General features: G+C 39.8%; 1 protein-coding gene across 3 annotated transcripts in view; it reads left to right on the top strand.

Annotated features, from left to right (window-relative positions):
- Nucleotides 1-19120, top strand: part of gfra4b (GDNF family receptor alpha 4b) — a 30645-nt gene extending 11525 nt beyond the window's left edge. The window contains exons 1-8 of one of the 3 annotated variants that reach the window (XM_088391112.1): nt 6589-6722; nt 11318-11593; nt 11919-11999; nt 12444-12789; nt 14104-14213; nt 14792-14926; nt 16860-17026; nt 18103-19120. In XM_088391112.1, coding sequence (XP_088247238.1) covers nt 11356-11593; nt 11919-11999; nt 12444-12789; nt 14104-14213; nt 14792-14926; nt 16860-17026; nt 18103-18240 — 1215 coding nt within the window. In that variant the 5' untranslated portion in view covers nt 6589-6722; nt 11318-11355 and the 3' untranslated portion in view covers nt 18241-19120. Of the gene's footprint in view, nt 1-6588; nt 6723-8501; nt 8691-11317; nt 11594-11918; nt 12000-12443; nt 12790-14103; nt 14214-14791; nt 14927-16859; nt 17027-18102 lie in introns of those variants that run through there. The other 2 variants (XM_088391105.1, XM_088391097.1) reach the window with 2 other exon arrangements.
- The last annotated feature ends 421 nt before the right edge of the window (nt 19121-19541 follow it).

Here is a 19541-nt window from a genome sequence, read left to right as displayed (position 1 = left end):
AGCTTGGGGGCCTAAAATAATTGTTTTCTTTTAAATAGAGAACATAAATACTTGACTGGAAATTGAATCCCAGCTACAGGGATGATTGTTACTCTCTCTAATCACTACAGCGCCAGGAAGCTTTATGACTTAATCAGAAGTAAATTGACAATCAACCAAAAATAAAGAAATGGAAGCACACTAGAATGAACTAGAAGTTTAAAGCACATTTAAACTCACATATACTGTATACATTACTACCTGTTGTTTACAAATACGCATATGGCTGCTAGCCGCTGAAGCCTGTGCGAGAAGCTAACGTCAATGTCAATGTTTACTCAATTGTTCTTATCGTGAAAAAAGCCTCCTCCCCTTGGAAAGTTGGTGTTAAGCATTTCAATGATTGTTTTGTTGGTGTCAAATCATATCAAACAACGCAAGCAGATTCTCAAATGGTACACATCAGTCAGACTGAAATCAAGTCATTTTGTTCACTGAAACATGATCAATACAGAGTCCTCCTGCCGCTCCCCTTCTTCTCTGCTTCTTTCAGAAAAAAAGTCATTAATGCTGGCTTAAATAAGGTCTAATAAGGTGTTGTGATAACGCTGAAATAAAAAATGTTTTGCTTGAACTCCAATGTTAAGTTGCAGTTCCGCAGTACAATAATTAGGACTCCTTGCTGTGTTTGTGAGCAATGAAAAACAACATAAATGGTGCATGCATTTATGGCACTTAAACATTGACAGTCTGCTATGCTCTCACTGAAGGGTCTGTTTTTCCAAATAACCTTCTCATTAATAATAAGAGAACGTCCCATTAGTTTACTTTTGAAAGCACTGATGATTTACGTTTTTACTATTTTGATGATTTGCTGTCAAAAATGGCTTCACTTATTTTGCAGTCAGATGTAGTTGACGTCGGTGGGCTCTTTATGCAGTCTAACCTGCTGCTAGGGATTATGTGCCTCAGTAGGTTTGTACATGTCTTTCGAGAGAAAGAGGAGAAACAGTTGTTTGGGTTTGCGAAAACAACATTTCTTTCTGTGGTGGCCAATAAAAGGTCACCAAAACATTGATGTTGCTTGGCATGAACGCGCATAAAGCTGATGTGGCCTGGAGAAATAGGGAAATGGCGACTTTTTTTTTTAAGTCCGTGGGGCTCAAACCAATGTTCACATTACTTGGCAGAATTGCATGAAATTGTTGAATAACAAAAACAGCGCTGGGAATGTTTTCTTAAAAAACACACTGGAACCTTTGCCTGTGAAATGTTTGGTTCCTATGCGTTATGGTGGTTGACTTCCTTTGGACTTTTTAGGTGACAATTACGTCAAAAATGTATAATAAAGTAAATCACCTTTTTGTGACTTATAAAAGTTATAAGTAGCCTATTCATGGTTGGCTGTTGACACATTTTCATACTGGTGTTTTTTTTTTTTTTGCCCTTTGGCTATTTGTAGCATTTGTGATTCTACAAGATGGTAGCCCAGAATAACAGGAAAGTAATAATTGGTGTCACAGAAGTAAAGTGTAGAGACAAAACCCTGCTGCTAACAGTGAAAATTTTTGAGTAATTAAAGTCTCCCCATAAAGGTTTCAATTACTCACACAGTAGATGGCAACCGCAAAGCACTACTTTCGTTTAAATAAAACGTCTCTGCTCGATTCAACGCACAAAAGTACCTTAACTTACCAGTTAAATTCATTGGGTGACCACGCTCGCAATTTTATGCGCGCTTATCTCAAATCCTCTTTCCCCATTGAAATGAATGGAAGTTCCATTATTCAGTTCCAACATATCGTTAAAATTTATTTTATGTGTTAACATGAAAAATTAAACTCCATAGTGTTTCACTTCATAAATGTATACAGTACAGACAATTAAATAGTTAAACATGCAGGGACATGCTCCCCCATACCTCAAAGAACTCCTTACCCCAAAACCTGCCACCTGAAGCCTCCGCTCATCCAACTCACACCTTCTCCACGTCCCGAAAACCAAGTTGCGCACCATGGGCGACCGGGCCTTCTGCCATGCAGCCCCCACACTGTGGAACTCCCTCCCCAACCACCTAAGAGCACTCCAATCCACTGACTCTTTCAAAACCAGACTTAAAACTCACCTCTTTACTCTAGCATTTCCGTAATCCTGTTCTCACATCCTGGTTGTTGTCCAGTTGTTTTATACTTGTCTTTGCTTTGTTTTCTTGTTTTTACTTGCCATGTAGCACTTTGAGATTCCTCCGAATGTAAAGTGCGTTATAAATATGATTTATTATTATTATTATTATTTCATGAATTAGATCCTCATTTCATGCATTTATTGTGCAGCTCCTTTTGAGGTGCATGACTTGGTCACCAGAGGCAATATAATATTACAGCGAATGACTGATCAATTTAAGTTGTCTAAATGTGTGATTGTGAAAGTGAGTGGTTGTTGGTCTATGTGTGCCTTGCTATTTGTTGGTGACCAGCTAGGGGTGTACCCTGCCTACTGAATGAATTGCTCATTTTTCACAGAGGCTAAAAGATACATGCCTGTGAAAATGTTGATACTCTCTGTGTACATATGTTGCTGCACCATCTGTGTTCTAATATCTGTTGCTTATAGTCAAAGTCAAAGTCAAAGTCAAAGTCAGCTTTATTGTCAATTTCTCCACATGCCAAAGACACACAAAGAAACCGAAATTTCGTTCCCCCCTATCCCACGGTGACAAGACATGGCTCACAACAGACAAACAGTAAACAAGTATAACAAAAGTTTTATAGGGTTATAAAACTGTGTTATTGTTCGTAATTAGTCAGTCTAAGGCATTTTGCCTTGTGTGTCAGCATTAAGGTGACTTTTTCCCAGACAAAAAATGATTTCTATGAAATAGTTTTTATTATGTTGAGGTGTCAATACATGTGAGCTTTTTCTAAATAAGATTATCTCCAAGCTGTTTATTTTTTAATGGTGGGGGGTTGACTGTACTATTAGTTAAGTTCCACTTCTCGTTAAGTATTATGCGAGTGAACTTTCAGCGTTTCATTATTAAGTTCGATTGACAAGGCTTATCACATGTACTGATATAAAATGAAAATAGCAGAAATTCTCAGACAGACTGTAAAGCCTTTGGGTGACTGAGTCAGGGGGAAATTTTAACGTGATGCTAATGTGACACACTATATGATTACAGCAGTTGGTAAGGCTAATAGCGCAATTTAAGTGTATTGTTCGAGATATCAATGTCTTACTCTCCTTTAGTCTTGCTCTCTGGCCTAAAAGCTCTTTTTACATCGAAAGAAAAGCATGTGATAAGTGTGCTCAGTGCAGATTGGAGCCACGTTTCCTGTCATACATTAATCCCTAATTGTCACCCGTCTGCACTGCAATTCAGTTCAATTCAATGCGAGACCAATTTCAAAAGTTTCAACTGTACATGCGAAGTTTTAGAGCACAAGTTATTCCTCTGTGGCGCCCACGCGTTTCCTGCTCCACCAAAACGTTAACATTGATGAGACCACCTGTGATAGAAAAGACACTTAATTCTCCAAAGAGAGTTACTTAAAAATTTCACCTAGTAGAAGAGCACATGAAGTACTTCCAAATGGGCTCCTGTTTTGCATTTCAATTCCGTGATCCCTTTTGGGCCAACATGTTTCCAGACAGTTGTTAACATCTGTCAAGTAACAAGACAAGAATGTGCGAATCTAGCTCATTTAGCTCCTTAATTTATATTTACACTTTAAACTGTATTAATAAAACTGTGAAGGATAGTCACCATGCTTCCTGGGGGGGGGAAAAAGACGCATTTAAAGAAGCTCTCCTTCATAAGGACTCATGATGTCATTGGTCTGCCGTCAGTCAAAGTGTTGAAGTTGAAAAGGTGTTGATTTTGCCAGACAGTGGTTTTTGTACACTCTACTTTTCAGATGATTTGAATTTCTGCTTTCGTGCATTTGATTGCTGCTTGTACAAAATAAAAACCATGTTACTCAGTCATTCCTTTCTGTGTTCCTCCCAAATATCTTGTTAGTTGTGTATAAATGGTTGAACAAATGGCAAAGCATATTCTGCACTGAAAGTTTTTATTAACAACTCAAAGCAGCAACACTATATTGTGATTCATGACCTTCAGACATTCAAGGCACTCATGCCAAAAGCTATTGATATTGTTTTCACAATTTCTTTTTACCTGACATAGAAATGCAATTGCTATGCCCAAAAAATGGACAAAAAAGGCCACATTGAAAGGCATCCAATCAAGACAGCTTTTATATACATATCGTTGGTCTTCAGTCATTCATAAGGGCATATTTTTCCATATGCTTCAGTAGTAAAGGCGTGATGCCTCCATAAAATGCACACACTGGGTGGAGTGACCTCGAAAGAAGGTGTTTCCTGACAAATCTGACGACGTGAGCATTCTTCCCGAGACTTATACATCTTTCCTCTTCCACTGTCAGAAGGCTGCATTAAAGTCTGGCGCCTCTCGAAACAAAACATTAAACTGTACGTTTGATTCAACAAACTGCTTCTGTGCTCTGCTCATTGTATACTATTGATATACATTCTATTTTTTCATATTAGAAAAGGAGGCCGCATGTCCAATTTAGAAAATCAAATTCAATTAAAAAAAGAGAAGATCTCATCAGCAACACATATTTCAGTGTTTTAAGCCCTCCAAACTATTTCAGGAATGACTTCGAGGTGCCCTTCCTCATTATTTCTAGCTATCCACTATGAGAACCTAATCCTTAAAGGCACTCGTGAAATGCTTGGTAGAATTTGCTCATGTGGCGGTGTAAAGGCTTTTTTACACTTGAGAGCTCAGATTCTTTTAGATCTCCATGTCAGGCTCTGTTCCTCGAGTGACCTCTTGTCTCAGGCTTTAAAACAGAGACTAGCAAAGGAGCCCCAATAAACGATGTAACTGAGCTACCGTGGGTCCCTCACCATAATGAACTCCTCTGCTTCGGAATCTGACCCACATTTGGCATTTTAGTCTTTCATTGACAACTTGTTACCAAGCGTCCAGCACCGTGGATGAGTGATGAAAACGATTATACATCACTAAGACGCAAAATCAAAGTGCGATATAAAACGATAGCGTTCTCAAGGAAGACATGCAAGGAATTTAAATAACCAAAGCGCTAAAAACAGACGCTCTTGTCGCACATGGCCAGTTTTGTGCACATCTGGATCCATAAAATTGGAAAACAAAGTAAATTCTTGAGGATTTATGGCATCGTAACAAACCGCGCTATGGATTTTGCCATGTTCTTTGACTTTATGGTGATGGAGGTTCTCACATGATTCATGTTGTGTCTGATTGTGTCTGCTGCATTATGCCACGGCTGCCAGCAGATTTCAATGTCTAAATGCAGTCTGGGCGCTTTCTTAAGTCCAAGGTGGTGATTTTGTTGTTGAGTATTTGTAACTGTATGGCAATGTTGCTCCCATTCTTTTTCTCGATGTTTGAGTGACAGACACAGCTGGCAGCAACACTGGGTGTCTTTAACACAGAGATCCTGAAAAAATCATGAAAATTTAGGTAGCTCTGCACACACATTAATTACAATTTAGTATAGATTAGCCTGTGTTGTACAAATTTGGTACCTTGGTTGTAAGTCGAATAAACCAGAAAATATTTTACATCTAAGTGTGAAACCTCAAGTTGTTTTTATCAGCTTAATTCGTGATTTAAAAAAACAAAAAAACAAAAAAAAAAAAACAGATAAATTAATCGATTATTAAAACAGTTGTTACTCCTATTGGACTGTTTAATTATCACAATTAGCCGTAGTCATTGCAGGTGAAAATACATCATGTTTTACTGACCTTTAAGACCAATGGAAACTGAGACCTCTTAGAGAATGTACGTGACGAGTCGCTGGTATGTGATAATGCAAATGCATATTGAGATGTGCCAGTAAAACAAGATGATGCTCGCTGCAGTAAAATACAATACGATACAATATTTATATCCCGTTCTCACTACAGCCATATGACACTTGTTGGGTTCTGAAACCAAGCTTTTGTTTTCGAAGTTTTTCCAATGGAATTGTTTGTTTTTGCCGGGGTTAATAAAACACGGAATAATGTGAGACCCAATTGGGGTAAATTTCCTTTTAGGTTCTCATCAGCCTTCAGTCATTCAGAGCACTGCAGGTGTAAGGCAGTTGATTTCCCATTTGACTAACTGTCGCCAGTACTTGAAAGAGTTTGAAACGTATGCGCTCCCCTGAATTATCCACAGCCTATGCAAGTTATTATGATGTCGTTGGCCTTCACTCATTGAAAGCACCGACGTTGTACAGCTGTTGATTTTGTGATAATGCTCAAATTCTAATCATGATTACTTGAAACTGGAAACTGGATTTTTTGGATTTTTTTACCGTCCTCTCTTGTTACAACCAGCTGTGTGCCTGTGTGTACATTTAGACATTTGATAAGCTTCCATAAGCATGCCTTTGCTATTCCGAGGAGGCTTCCTGTCTCCTCGGAACCGCAAGCGACACAGCAGCACATTAGCTTTCCATTAAGGATCAGAGTGGCTTTATGTGTCTCTGCTCCTTTATCATAGCATGTCTGCGCATCATCATCTGCAAGGAAGACACGATTTGAATGTTTAAGGAGACGCTGAGCAATTTTGCAGGGAGAAAACGGTCCACCATTCTGTATGTCTGTAGCGTTCAGTCAAAGCTAAATATGCAGAGGCTCTTTAGTTGGCTCGAATTTCCCGTGTCCGTCAGCAGGTAGTTAAAAGTTTCAAACTTATTTCAGCTTGCCAATGATGTTAGCCTCCGGTGCTTCAGAGAGCCCAAACAAGACAGACTTTTCAGGCAATCAATTTTCTGTGTTTACTATCTGAGTTCAGGTAAAATTTGATGATCTTCGATTTTCTCCGGGTTTGCCTAAGCAATGAATGTTTAAAGCTACGACGCATAACGAATTGACACCCTGATGCTGATAGAATCTCTTGTGACTCTTGATGAGTTGCGCTGGATGAGAGTTTTGTTTTGTTTGCTTAGGATTGATTGTCACAACTGGATTCAAAAATGGTCAGAAGTGCAATCCAGTCCCTTTTATTTCAAGCAACAAGGACTGGTTGCAACAGATGAATTTTTTGGGGGGGTGGTGCACTCTGTTAAATTCAGTGTAATACTTTGGATTTTTTTTTTTATCTGAAGCCCTATTAAATGTAATTATGCATAGACATTGTGGTTTCTCTTTCTTTTCTTTTTTCTTTTTTTAAAAAAAGGATCAAGGAATCTATTTTCCCCTCTGAGTGCTTTTAACTGCTGTTCATTCACATGGGTTATGTCCAAAACCCAGACGCAAATAGCAAAAATGTCAGAATGATTGACAACCCTCCTCAAAAAAATTCTAATTACTTATATGTAGAAATCATATATTCTTTAGTTATATCCCCAAATTATGATTCCAAAATACACTTCAAGGGGTTGTCTTTGCTTGGATGAAGCTCAGCTTAGTCTTATCCTACTCTAGACATGAAATTCATTGAGACTTGTAGACTATTCTGCCACAATGACTCAGAAACCAATTAACAAAAGATTGGTTCCACATAATTCTCAATGCTCAATCACTCAATTACATATTAACATTTCAACGTTTTAGTATTAGGGAGAATCTAAATTGGATCCAGTGGATTCAAAGTCTACACACCCCTGTTAAAATGCAAGTTTTTTGTGATTTACACATGTACACAAATTTTGAAAGCATTTATAATGGTCTTATACTTTTCAATTACAAAAAACTTTTTATATCCACCGGCATGTCCGTATTCACCCACATTCAGTCTGTCTTTAACGAAACATTTCCCAGAGTCGGCATTCTTTTTATGTACTGTGTGCAGGCCTGTTGTCAGAGTTTCCCCTATTTATTAGAATTCTAAACTAGACAGCATGGAGTGAAAGATCTGTGGTGTGAAATGATGAAAATTGTTGGACAGATCTCAAGCCAAACTGCAGATTAAAAAAAAGTGTTTTGCATTTTAAGCACATTGTGCTTCAAGTGTGACTGTGACTCTTTTCAGGACTTTGAAGCTAAATGAGGCAGCTTTTTTTCCTGCTGGTTCTTGAATGCAGCATGTGTTTGAAGTGTGAGCCAAGTGACAGCGTTTCATTTTGAATACTTGCTGTCTCAAAATCAATCTGCGTGTCTTTGATGTTAGAAATAGCTCACTTTGTGCCCTCAAAATCAAATATTTTACAATGTTTAAATTTATATTTGCTTTTTTGGCCTGACTTTAATGTATTATATCAATGCCTTGTTCTTTTAAAGACGACATCATGGAAACGGACAGGGTTCATAAAAGGGACTTGTTGGGTCGCACTTAACTTTTTAGTACTTGAGGGTGGCTCAGAATGTTACTTAGTTGCGTGTTATAGTACTTGAGACTTGGTATTTTTGTTCAATTAAGAGTTTTGAAAGCAACAAACATTCTACCTCCGATCACAAATGACGAGCATATGGCAGTTGGCAGATAGCGACAAGCACAAGAAGCTACTGTTTGCAGCTTACATCTTCACTCTGTTTCTTCTGAAAAGCACAAACAGATGGACTCAGATGCACAGCACTAGGAAAATGAAATCCAAATTCAAGTCATTTGTTTACAAATTGCTACTCACTGACAGTTTCAGCAAGCCAAAACGACTAAAACAGGATGTAGAAACCTACAAACAGTCATTAATTATCAGAAGGTAAGTTCAGTTCTACATGACTGCTGACAAAAGTATTTGGACACCATCCATCCATCCGTCCATCCGTCCGTCCGTCTATCCATTAATCGACCCACCATTTATCGAGACTTTTTGTATTTTTCCAAGTAATACACCTCAAGGTACCACAGTATTTAAACTGCCTCTGATTGTTGTTTTTATGTTAAGTATATCACACCAATATATTTCCTTGCCCAGTTCAAAAAGGTAATTTAAACACTCTTCTTCTGTCATCCTTCTGTTCATATATTGGCATTATTCACTCAAGACAACACCTATCAATCGATCAACAGTATATCGTCATTGTGAGGATTCGAATGAATTTGACTGATTTATTTGAATAAATTTAGCCGTCCATCTTTTTGGTAGACAACAGAAAGTTGGGGAGCAGCCAAAAGAAGAAGGAGCTACGTGTCAGCGTTTGTGTAACGCCTGGGCTAGCTTATAGAAGAGTGAACCTCTGCAGAGAAGCGTTTGTCACTCAAGTAGCTTTACGTTGACATGGCCAGGTGCTCCTGTTAATCCAGACATAAAATCAATTTCCAAATCTTAGGAGAGCCTGTGATCATTCAAAGGAGCAGGAGTAATGCCTCTACTCGAGTCGGCCTCATTACATTTCATTTTCCATTTTATCTGTCCTGCAGTGGACCATTTAGTCAGCGTACACGGGTAACTGATCAGCTAATCCGTCTGTGATTTATGTGGCAGGCAAAGTGAGGACTTAACTGAGCCTCGGAACGCATTGATTACTCACATGGTTAATTGGCTAAAGCCGCCGCTACATCAAGATGAGGTCATTGGAAATGTCAAATCAGCTTATCCATTTGCATTCGTAATGAATGGTGACTATTTCGGCTTGTGCGCAACGCAGCACAAGCCGACACTTGTAGCCGGGACAAACGGGCTGATACACACATTACACACACTACCACATACACAGGTTTCTATTAGAAGGGTTTTGCTGACATCTAATGAAGAGAATATAAGATCTTACACTCACTTAAAAGTGTGATGTTGGCAAGACCTGTAACGGGTTATAGGATTGTGTCCCAGAATTATCTGCTGTGCATAAAAGTGTAGCGGTTTTATTGAGGCAGATGTCGGAGACTTCGGATTAGAGCGCATGCCTTGGACTATGACACGGAAACCTCATAAAACTAATAGAAGCTACTTTCTTCGTTTAGAATCATCATGGAAAATGCATAGTGGATAGAGAACAAAGGAAGAAATTGTCTTAAAGGTCACAGCTTCCATGAAAATAAAATGAGTCTGTGAAAAAAAAAGTTTCTATCCGTTTAATTGCGTTTAATTTTAAACGGAGACTCGTGAAATTAAGAAAGAATTGTGTAGTAGTGTTTACCATATCTGCCTAATTTCTAATGTTTGAATCTCAGCTCCCTTTTCATGTTCCCTCTGAGCTGGGTTTTCTCAAAGTTCAGCAAAGTACAGCAACTTCTTTCTACATTTCAAAAACATCCTTTTTAGGTTAAGAGAAATAAATTGTTCATAGGTTACTTGTTAGTAGGTTACATAATTACCCTGTAATTGGTTGGCAAGCAGTCCAAGCCAAGATGTACCTAGTTTCTTTCTCAAAGTTTGATAATAAAAGCTCCAGCTTACCCACGACCCTGAATAGGATAAGTGACAGAAAATGGATGGATGAACTGAATAGTCTCTGTACCAAATGTTGCATCTACTCATTGAATACCTTGGCCATTGAATCCGCCAACATAAAAGTTATTGAGGACAAGGTCGGGCGGGCATGCGCTATGAATGCAAGAACTCAAGCTGTTGTAAGAATATAAAGAAAGGCATGAAATTCCATCTCAGACTTTTTCTATCCACATTCTACACTGGTAAATAATGGAGATGATCACAGGACATTCAGAAATGGGAAAGCATCCACAAAGTTACACAAACTGTGTAAACATATAGGACCTTGTGGTCACAATTATATCGATCCATTCTTAACATCAGACTGGGAAAAAAAAACTTCGTTAGTACAACGAGATAGTAGCACAGTGGTTACTCAACAAAGAGCCAGTGTGTTTTGCTTAATCAAGTAAGGAGAAGAACGGAAACATGCTGTCCATCAAAAGGCTTCAGCAGACTCCGCATTGGGTTGGCAGAAGGAGTTTTGCGTCATTGAGCCTTTAAATATGTGTTATTTTAATCATAAATAATCATCAATTTTAAGTAGCATTTTTAGAATTATTTTTATTATAAACAACCAATCATTAAGTGAAATTATATTTAAAATGTATATGTACAATTTCAATTTTCACTAATATGATTGTTGTTATTCACAATAATTAACAAATTATTTAATGAGATGAATAAATACATAAAATATAACAAACAACACATTTTAAGGGAAAATGGACAATTTGGCTTTATAATGTAAACATTCAGTTTTCAGCAGACTATAGCATGCAGCCAAATAAACCTTTGAGAGAAAAATCCTCCATTCTTGTTTTTCTGATGCCCGCTTGGGCTTACCAGACTGGTACTTGGCATACACTTTATGCCATAAAAGTTTGAGAACCACTTTTCTAACAAGCTTACATGTCAAAGTTTACAACTCATTGTTCTGCTTTCCTCTCCCACAGCTCTGTTGGAGGTTGTACTGGCCGGCAGCGACTGCTTGATGGCCGGAGACATGTGCTCAAGCGATGACACTTGCAGCCCGCGCCTGCGTACGCTGCGTCAGTGCGTGGCGGGCAATGGCAGCATGAAGCTGGGACCTGGAGCCAGGAGCCAGTGCGCCAACGCAGTGTCCGCCCTGCTTTCCAGCCCTTTGCACGGCTGCCAGTGTAAACGGGGAATGAAGAAGGAAAAGAACTGCCTGAGCATCTACTGGAGCCTTCACCAGTCCATCATTCATGGTAAACGGTCGATGGATAACGTCACAACTGATTATATTTTAGTTAGGGATGGTTATTGAAAAACATGCTCTTGATTGCCAAGTAGAGAGTAATCGTGCCATTGTATTAATACGTATGATATTGCAATCCATCCATTGATTTACTTTGGCGCTTGTCCTCGTTAAGGTTATGGGTATTCATGTTCATAGTTTGAGAATATCTGTTCTAAGTTGACAAATTATAGTTCACCCTAAAAACGTTTGTCCGTCCTTAATGGTTATGTAATTTTCAATCATAGACAGATTGCAGCAAAATTACAGGTTCAAACCATTTCTTCCTCCCTCAGGTCTCAACTTGGTAGAGAGTTACCCTTATGAAACCGTGCAGAGGGATTATGACTATGTCCGTTTGGCCTCCATCACAGCAGGCAAGTCTGCTGACCTTCATTAACTTTCATATTTTTACTTTTGAACCCTTTGGGGTACGCTTGGATTTTCCCTGGCAGCTGGCCTGAGGCAAAGACAAGCCGGTTTTGTTCTAAGGACAGCTACACCATTTATCTGACCAAAATTCCTGCATCCAAAATGATATCTTTGTCACACACTGTGTTACAGTAATACAATTCATGAATGGGAATGGGGACTTACTGCTGAGGCAGCAAAATGTAGTGTTTACTTTGAAGAATTCTATTCACCGTTTTGTAAGTCATGAAGGTTTGTTGTTATGAGATCTTCAAACCACATTGCAATTGATACAAACTTATCTGACAAACCAAACTGTACTCCAACCGGGGTATTCATGCAAAGTCTGCCTGCTTATCTACTGTATATAACAGAATACATTTTGTTCACTTCTGTATTTCTTTCCATAGACTCTGATGTTGGCATGGTAACTGTGAATCGCTGCTTGGATGCGGCGAAGGCTTGTAACGTGGACGATTTGTGTCAGAAGCTGCGCACAGAATACGTCTCGGCCTGCATCAAACCCACTGCCAAATCTGGCCTGTGCAACCGGGTCAAATGCAACAAAGCCCTGCGCAGGTTCTTCGACCGCGTTCCCGCTGACCACACGCATGAGCTGCTATTTTGCCCCTGCACGGACACGGCCTGCGCGGAGCGTCGCAGGCAGACCATTGTTCCCAGCTGCTCTTATGAAAGCGTGGAAAAGCCCAGCTGCATTACACAGAGGAGGATCTGCGAGGCTGACTACGTGTGCAAGTTAGTGAGAGCTTATTGTTTGTTGACATTCATTAAATGTCATGCTGGAAAAAGTTTGTTTCTGGTACCCCGCACCCACACAAGATCCATGTTAGGCACGCAACAACCTCTAATCTTTCTTCCTCTGAATTCAACCCATCCCTGAGGAGCAGAGAACGGTAACTGCGTAACCCTTGGAACAAACCCAAATGTTATGTCTGCACCTTGGTTCTAGAATCATGCTAGAAATAAGCAGTCCTCTAAATGCTCTTGGTAAAACTGATGAAACCGAAGAAAAAGCAGATACTGATCACTTTTTGGTTGTGTGCTGAAGCTAAGTATTGTAGTTGCATGGATACCATGCAAGGGGTCTGACTCTTTGGTTTTGAGGTCAAAGTATTTCTGGTGTCGTGGTCGGTTTACATGTTTTTCCACTAGTTCAGGATCGATCTGGTTAAGGTCATTAGCCCTTTGAGTTCAGCAACAAATGTATCAGAATTTAGCTGTGAATCACAGGAGGCAACCTCCAGTAGGCGAGTGAGTATGATAGAGCATATATCACTGATTGTGTATCCGAGTGGGACCCCATTCTAATGGGCATGGTTTTTCGATTAGGTGATTAACATACAGCTTTTGCAACTCAACAGACCCCCTTTCAAACCTGATTTGATGGAACTACATGTAGCTACTACATATGCTACTCCTCTGTGTCCTGTAAAAAATGGTGACAGAAGTGTGGTCTGTACTATATGTGATTCAGCCAGAGAACCCTTTGGATTGGTGATGCATGTGTGATTAATTCATAAAAGACATGGGTGAGGCATTTAGAAGATTGAAATGAAAAAAAATGGTGTAGGATGGTTCCAATATTTTCCCGCCTCCGCGATTCCACTTTCAGACTTTTTGAAAACAAATAAACAGTCATTCAGTCAACCAAATGACCCATTGTTTTACCCCTAAGCCTTACCCACTCTCCTTCATAGTTTAGAACACCCCTGAGAGCCTCTTGGAATAGCACATTAAATATTGAACATGGATAAAGAGCCAGATGGATCAGAGTTATCGCTCATTGCAATCTCTGGTCATGGTCATTATTTTTCCAGGGCTCCATTACACTGGTGGGTTTTACTAATGATTCCAAGTCTTGGGGTTTAGTGGTGAAATATATTAGTCTTTCTGTCACTTTCACATTTTAGTCTAATGTGCTTAGTCTGTACCAGGCTAGCCAATATTTTGTGGTTGAGACAAGTTAAATCACCAAGTAGGAAAAAAAGCATAACAGAATACAAGAATCCATCATGTTCTTGCTCACCAGAACCTTTCCGTCTTCTGTAGGTCTCGTCTGGCACAGTTTCAGTATGACTGCGAACCCTCTGAAGTGTCTGCCAGTGGTTGTAAGCAAAGAAACTACGGTGCCTGCCTCCTCGCCTACACAGGACTCATTGGTAAGTATGCATATTTGTGAAGATGGAGGATCAGATGGAGGAGACATGGAACGAAGCAAAGGCTGTATAAACAGTGGTAATGGCCACATATGTTATGTGAGAGGACGACAGGGAGAATTGTGCAGCTCCGGGGAGGTGAGAGATATTTCTGCCGATGACAAGTGAGCAACAGAAGTAAATGTGTGTTCAAAAAAGAAAACCCACGCTGGTTCCAGACAACAACTAGACAGATGCGCTTATTAACTTCAACGTACCGCTTTGTTTTTGTAACTTGTCATAAAGTAAAGGAATAGCCATGAGTTTTCCACACATTGCAGAGAGGAGCAAGAATAACTTCCTGCATTTGGTGCCCCACAGCATAAAAACACACTTGGCTAACATTTATTGAAGCACTCAATATCCCACCTCCACTATGTTGCCGCATGTGTAAAATCTCATGGCTTTAGACTGGTGTGACCTGAAAAAAAAATGAAGTAGTCAACTCCTTCACACCAAGTGGGTGTATTTGGAGAGCTTTTAAATATAAAAGATGTAGCGCACACCATGCAAACCAGGCCGACAGTGTTGTTTCTCTACAGGAAGCACGATCACGCCAAACTACGTTGACAACGCCACTTCCAGTGTGGCACCGTGGTGCTCCTGCTCGGCCAGCGGCAACCAGAGGCAAGAATGCGAAGACTTTCTGGACTACTTCACCGAAAACATCTGTCTCCGTGAGTGGACCTTTTGTGCACAATTTGCCTTCCTTTGGGATATGGGAGCTTTAAGCTTAATAAAGCTTTGCTGTACTTTATTTCGTTGTTTGGATAACTTTTAGGACATTTATGCTCGTCTTAATTTAACCAGTACAGTCTTTTGGGAGATTGATGATATTCTTGAAAGTCAATTGTTAGTAATCAAAGTAGCCATATTTTAGTCCATGCAATTTTAGGGATTTTTTTGTTTGTTTCTTTAACCACATGCATGTTTTGATATTTGGGGTAGGGTTATTTAAAGCTGTGTGTTTTTTTTATAGACAGCAGGTGGTAGATTCTGCCTGGGAATAAAAAATATGATGTTGACTGAACAGAGTGAGTTAAATTAATATCCTGAGCCATGACGCATCCAGACAAGATGACGCAGGAAAAACGGTTGTGATGAGATAGAGCCCACATGATTACGTGGACAGATGTTTACCACTATGCTCAAACGCCAGTGCATTTTAAATCAAGCACTGCCCCCCCGCTTTTGCTTGGTTTAGACATAATCAAATAGCCTCTGTATCTCACTGTTTCTCGTTTTATTACTCATCTGCTTCCCACTGCTTGCACTTTGTTGCTGAGGCTGTCACAAATGATATCTGAGTTGATGGAGGTATTGAAAATTAGATTTAAACCTTTCCACGGTTAATGTCTCTCTTTATCCCTTCGTAATTTTTTTTTTTTAAACTCCTGATTACCGTGCAGTATTTCCTGAAATGGAAAACAAATAGATACAGGGGCCCAATTTAATCTCTGGGCGAATCATCTACTTGTAGATCTTGTGCGGGTCAAATTTGACCACTTCTAAAATTTAGGTGCAATACAAATACGTGAAATATCATTTGTTCATCGGTAATATTGATTAATGTTCCTTGCTTGAAACACATCAAACTGTCTGTGTTAGCACCGCATTTGCAAAAGTTCCTGGGGTGCCTTGTCACAGGTGCGTTCGTTCATTGAGATAAAAATAGCAAACCCTCGACAAGAAAATGTTTTCAAACCTTTTGTAATGATGAAGCAAGATGAGGAAAACACAGTTTAAACAAAGTTTAAAGCAATACACTATGTGCATGTAATTTTGTTATCAGTTTGATTACAATATTCACGCTAATTAGTAGGTGCTGATGAAGTCAACACTTTGCAGTCTTTGTCAACTCAACCAGTGAAAGGTAACGTGGCGGCGCCACACGAATTCTGCGGAGCACTGCTGCTTTCCAATCCCCCAAATGATTTTAAACTCACACTGAAATGCACTCGCTCGCAAGTGAGCGGAAATGTTCGCCAAGCTCGACGTGGCAAATGAGAGCAGCTCTCTTGGGCCTGCTGCCTAGAAAAGATACAGAGAGAGTCTCTGAGTTGTTTGGCCATGTCAGAAGGTTCTATGAGTTAATGAGGCCGATGTGGAGATGCAGGTGCAGGGCGGCGGCTTAGAGAGAATACTGATGCTTTTTGCTTTTTCTGTCAATCCTTTGCCAGGAAAGTCAAAACTCAGGCCACGTCCTCATGAATATTGCTTCTTTCAAAACACTTAATGCAAAAACACGGTGCCCCAAATAGTTGATAAGTTCATCAGCCATTTAAGATAAGCAAATGCCTGCCTCAAACTGATGCAAAAACAGGTAGGACATCCAGAGATGCTGCAGTTCAAGAGGACTTCTGAGCCAACTGAACTACTAAACTAGTTGGCGAAACAGAGATGCAATACCTATGTAAACATTCCAAGACAAATTAAAGTGACTTCAAAGCCAAACGTCCTTTGGCGATGTACTAATCATTCAATACGTATCGTACGTAAACAGTTACATAAAAATGACTAAATATTTTTGAAGATGCCTGCTAAATACCAAAGATGATATGAGTGACGTTTCAATGAGGATATTGTGTCCTATTGTGTCTCGTGCAACAGGGAATGCCCTAAAGGCGTTTGGGAGTGAATCTAACAAGCAGCCCACGGTGGGCCAGTCCAATACCTTAAGCCCCGCCCACCGCAGCAGAGAAAACAGGAGCAGTACTTCCCCACCGGAAAGCATAATAACAAGGGGGTACATACTGGATACAAAAATACCCACACAGGTACATTGTTCTCTGCTTGTTGTCAATCACTTTTGTTTGGTTCCTTGTTTTGATGTTATATAGGTACAATTAAGCCCTCCATTATTGCAGTACTGCTCAGGTAACAACCAATTGTGGCTCAGCTTAAAAACATCACATGACCAAAAATAGGTTCATTTTATTTCATAGTCCACATATTCAATAATAATTGAAGTAGCATGTTTAGTGACTTGTGCAGCAAATCCATTTGATTGGTATCGGTGGATCTCACTCATGGATGATCAGAATGAACAGCCTAAAACTCAGATCGAAACACCGTTAGGTTTTGAAGAATGGAGGACACAAAGTGCAGGGAAGCAAGGAAGCGAGAACGGGGTTCACTCAAAAAACAGTTTTAGTTTAAAGGATAAAACAGCGCACTATTGGTCATGGAAAAACTCAAGAAACAAGAGAACAAAACAGGCAACAAAGTATCAAAATAAACACTCGCAAAACAGACTTGGACGTGGCTTGGAGAGCATAAAGTAACAAGGACAGCACAAAGCACATTCTATGACTCACAGGTTAAAGGACTATGACCCTAACAAGACTTAACAGAACGGAGGAAACTAAATAAAAAACAAATTGACAAGACACCGAGGTACACCTGGACAAGACACAAGTGGCTGAGGGAGCTGACAATTGAAAATTTTGGGAATGAGAAAAATGCAAGTGCTCCTCACGTGAATATTTGGAATATGGCAAAGGTGAAATGAAGTGAATCGGACAAAAAAGTGAGGAGAATAAACTAGAAGAAGAAGAAGAAAGTTAATGGTGTAGAATAACATAAGTATGAAGGCCTTCACCTTCACACTAATTAATATCACAATTGTCCAAAAACAACAGTAAATAATTGAGAAGCACTGCATTACGAGTACCAATTCTGTGGTAGCAACAGAAAAAAGACAAAGCAAAAGCAAAATACACTTGTGAAATGTATTCTGACCTCATGCTGACATTTGATGGTTTGAACTGCAAACGTTTGAGACCTACGTTTCCAGAAGAAGCTCAACTTTGGAGTCTACGTTGTAATTAAATCTGTATTCCTCCCAACCCAGGCCATGGGAAATGAACTCCTGGTGGACCAGTCCAGCCTGCCGTCCAGCAGCCTCCCAAATGCAGCGACCCCTCTCGGGCTCCTGCCTCCCGTTGCCATCAGCTTTCTGTTGTTTCGCTTGCTCGACAGTGGACACTAAAGACTGCGGGGATGCACTCCACGCCTGCTACAGAGAATGGAGACAGTTCACGAATCGTGCAGCTACTCTCGCCTCCTCCTCGACTTATACAGCAATTGCATTTCTATTTTTGTGTCTAGGTAGTTGGACCCTTAACGGAAGCTAATGTGTACATTTGTACATACAATCGTTGTTGCTGTGATCAAGACATGCCAAAATTGAGCTACAGACAAAATTGAGCTCTCAGCTATCCAGCGACGTCTCTATATGTGTATGTGTGATACGTAGTTAAGGATACCAACAGAAGCTCTTATCGTGACTCAGTGTTTGGAGAGCTGCCGGAGCATACAGCCCTTTAACAGCACTCTCCTCAAGTGTCTGCGAGAGGACCATTATTTCTAATCAATACTAGGAAAAAAGGGGGTGGGGGCAAGCCGGAGAGACAATAGAGCAACATTTTACTTGGACGTGGCCGACAGATGCCCTGATTCTTCGGTGTCCTGCAGCAGCGTCCAGCCGAGAGTGCATAAGACAAACCTTGACACCACAATCATGCTCTCCATCGCCGTTTGTCAAACTCTCACTTTATTTCTTAGCTCTGGAGCTACAGTATAAAACATGGCCTTGCTCTTAAAAGGGAATTATCAGCCAATTCTCAAAAGGCAATTCCTTTAGACCTCTGGCTGCTATACAAAAAGTAATTGTGAGTGTAATAACCTTCTTGTTCTCATTGTGCAAGTGGACACTGCAAGGGCGGCCAAAGTGAAAGGGTTGGCTTATGTTACTTACGTGGGTATCATCAATATACAAACTTGGAAATTTAATGGATGTGAAAAGACTCTATGAAAGTATTTTCTGTTCTGGGAACTAATTTATGTAAATAAAGACACATCAATTCCCAGGTTTTGTGTTTCTTGCAAAGCATCTGAACGTTATTAAACATCCAATGACAAACAAGCAAATGTTGCCATTGGAAAGAATGTGAAGTACTAAAGTACACTTTGACATTGAACTTCTTAAAAACTATTGAAATATAAAAACACACAATATACACTCTGAATGCTTTCAATCTTAAGGTTTTTTTATGGAATGTTCAAAAATGTTCAATGTGACCACTTTTGGTCGCACGATTCAGTTTTTGCAAAACACCTTTTCTGGTCGAGTGAACACTATAACTGGATCTGAAAAAATCATTTGCATTACAAAAAAACTTCATGCATGTGGCTTTCAGATGGTGCCAGTTTCCTCTTCCTACCATTTATATAGTTCTGCAGATATGAGGACTTCTGTTTATTAATTCCCTGTCACCTGTACACTTTAAT

This window comes from Syngnathus floridae, chromosome 1, assembly GCF_059516105.1.
Source record: "Syngnathus floridae isolate MCC-2025c chromosome 1, RoL_Sflo_1.0, whole genome shotgun sequence".
In the NCBI taxonomy this organism is placed as follows: Eukaryota; Metazoa; Chordata; class Actinopteri; order Syngnathiformes; family Syngnathidae; genus Syngnathus; species Syngnathus floridae.
This window is presented reverse-complemented; position numbering and strand designations above follow the sequence as displayed.